At 61.1% G+C, this 2,109-nt stretch overlaps 1 protein-coding gene across 1 annotated transcript in view; it reads left to right on the forward strand.

The window, feature by feature from the left end:
* Positions 1-2,109, forward strand: part of DMBT1 (deleted in malignant brain tumors 1) — a 49,000-nt gene that overhangs the window by 25,678 nt on the left and 21,213 nt on the right. The window contains 3 exon segments of the mRNA XM_023524260.1: positions 1,260-1,364; positions 1,367-1,543; positions 1,546-1,566. Of these exon segments, the coding sequence (XP_023380028.1) occupies positions 1,260-1,364; positions 1,367-1,543; positions 1,546-1,566 (303 nt within the window).

Below are 2,109 nucleotides of genomic sequence, written 5' to 3' on the forward strand. Positions count from 1 at the left end.
CCTGGACTTGAACTAGAAAAATACTGTGCCTCCCTCAACCCTTGCCAGCCTTTGAGATTCTGCGTGGTCATATAGGCCACCCGAGTAATGGAGACCATGCCCAGGGAGATGGCTGGCAACAGTGATCGTGGTCCCCTCGCCACGTGATAGGCTGCAGGTCCCACCACCACGGCCCCGACACCTTCTGTCCAAGCTGCAGGGTCTGGGCAAAGCCCTCAGACCTGCCAGGGGGCACAAGGCCCAGCTTGGGAGTTAGAACAGATTTTCTAGCAGCGACGCGAACGTGCCAGGCATGGAGATGAGCGGGGAGCAGGTTGCCGTCCCGCAGGGCCTGCCTCCCAGACGCCCTGGCTGAGTGGGGCCTTGAGCAGGACACAGGTCGCGAGCGGCAAGTGCACATGTGGGGTCGTCACGGTGCTCGTCAACGTTTTCCTCGAGGACTCTTTCAGTGATGCCTAACGCTGGCTTTGTCTCTCATGCTACTTGCAGAATCCTGGGGCACCACATCCACACCTGAATCATCACCACCAGGGACATCAGGTGGGTAATTTGATCAACTCTCCCAGGAGCTCTCTCTGCTTCTCAGAACAGGCACGGTTGGAGCGCGTCGTCAGGGAGCTCTGCGGTTGTCCTTCCTTCTCCTGAACCCTGGGCCAGGGGTCAGACGAATGGTCTCTGATGACAGGAGAGTATGACGCATAGCGAGCTGTGAACCTCCCTGGGATGGGCCCCTGGGCATGGGCTCAGCAGGGATCCCCGTCCACTGTTCGGAACAAGACCCGCAACCAGTCACGTCCTGCCGGGACCTCGCTCGTCTCAGGCCAGCGCACCTGGCAGGGAACAGGGTGTGAAAGTGTCTGTCGCGTAGCTGTCTGGCCACATCCCCGTCCCCTCCTGGAGCTCAGCCAGAGCCCACCAGGATGAAGCGGGAGCCGCCGAGCAGCACTAGCCGGGACGGTCTCGGCCTGGCCTGTGGCTGTGGGTTCCACCCTGGCTGTGCCCCGTGTGGTGGGGGTGGCTGTCCTGCTCACCTCCCCCGGGGTCACGGGGTGGTTCCCGACATTGCAGCGTCCTCAGACCTGGACAACAGGGACGTGTGAGCTCCTTTCCCCGAGATGACGATTGACCTGTGGGCATGGCCAAGACCAGCTTCTTGGCCAGGGCATCATGACTGTGAGGCAGGGCCCTGGGTCCGGGACAGGCGTCGGGTCTATGAGTCCAAGACAGACAGGCAGGAGGTGTCTTTGTGCCCCCTCTAGATGTCAGGATGGAATCACCTTTGTTCCTGAAGCTGATGAACATGGTGACTGGTGTCAGGGCCCAGTGGAGGTCCTGGGACACTGTGTGTGACGATGTGTGGAACACACCAATGCCAACGTGATGTGCAGGCAGCTGGGCTGTGGCTGGGCCAGGTCGGTCCCAGGAAGTGCTGAGTTCGTTTAGGGCTCTGGGCCTATTGTCCTGGATGATGTGCGCTTCTCAGGACTTGAGTGCCACCTGTGGAGCTGCTCGCATAGAGGCTGCCACAGCTGTAACCATGGGGAGTAGCCGGTGTCATGTGCTCAGGTTGGCCACAATGTTGGCCGGGCCCCCTCCTGGGGACATAGCGTTGAGAACAGACCCACTTCCCACTCTGAGAACCTCAGTTAATTGGAGGTCACTCTGGGTCTGCTGGCCCCAGGCCCCACGTCATGTGCTGTAGCTGAAACCACAGCCCGGGTTAGTACGTGTCCCCGGCATCGTCCAGGTGTTGCTCCAGTTCGTCTGGGAGAAGACAGTGGCGCCCGTGTTCATACGCGGGTTCAGCTCCCTGACAGCAGTGGGGAGACTTTTCCTGGGCCTCAGTAATGTGAGCTCAGCCCCTACCCTGGAGTCCCCTGGAGGAAACCCCTTGGCGCAGAGTCTGGGCAAATCTCTCAGACATGCCAGGGGCCGCGAGGCCCAGCGAGGGAGGTAGAACAGGTTTTCCAGCAGCGACGCGAACGTGCCAGGTGTCGAGGTGAGCAGGGAGCAGGTGGCCGTCCCTCAGGGCCTGCCTCCCAGACGCCCTTGCTGAGTGGGACACACAGGTCGCGAGCGGCAGGTGCACATGTGGGATCGTCACGGTGT

This window comes from Pteropus vampyrus, unplaced genomic scaffold, assembly GCF_000151845.1.
Source record: "Pteropus vampyrus isolate Shadow unplaced genomic scaffold, Pvam_2.0 Scaffold454, whole genome shotgun sequence".
Taxonomy (NCBI): domain Eukaryota; kingdom Metazoa; phylum Chordata; class Mammalia; order Chiroptera; family Pteropodidae; genus Pteropus; species Pteropus vampyrus.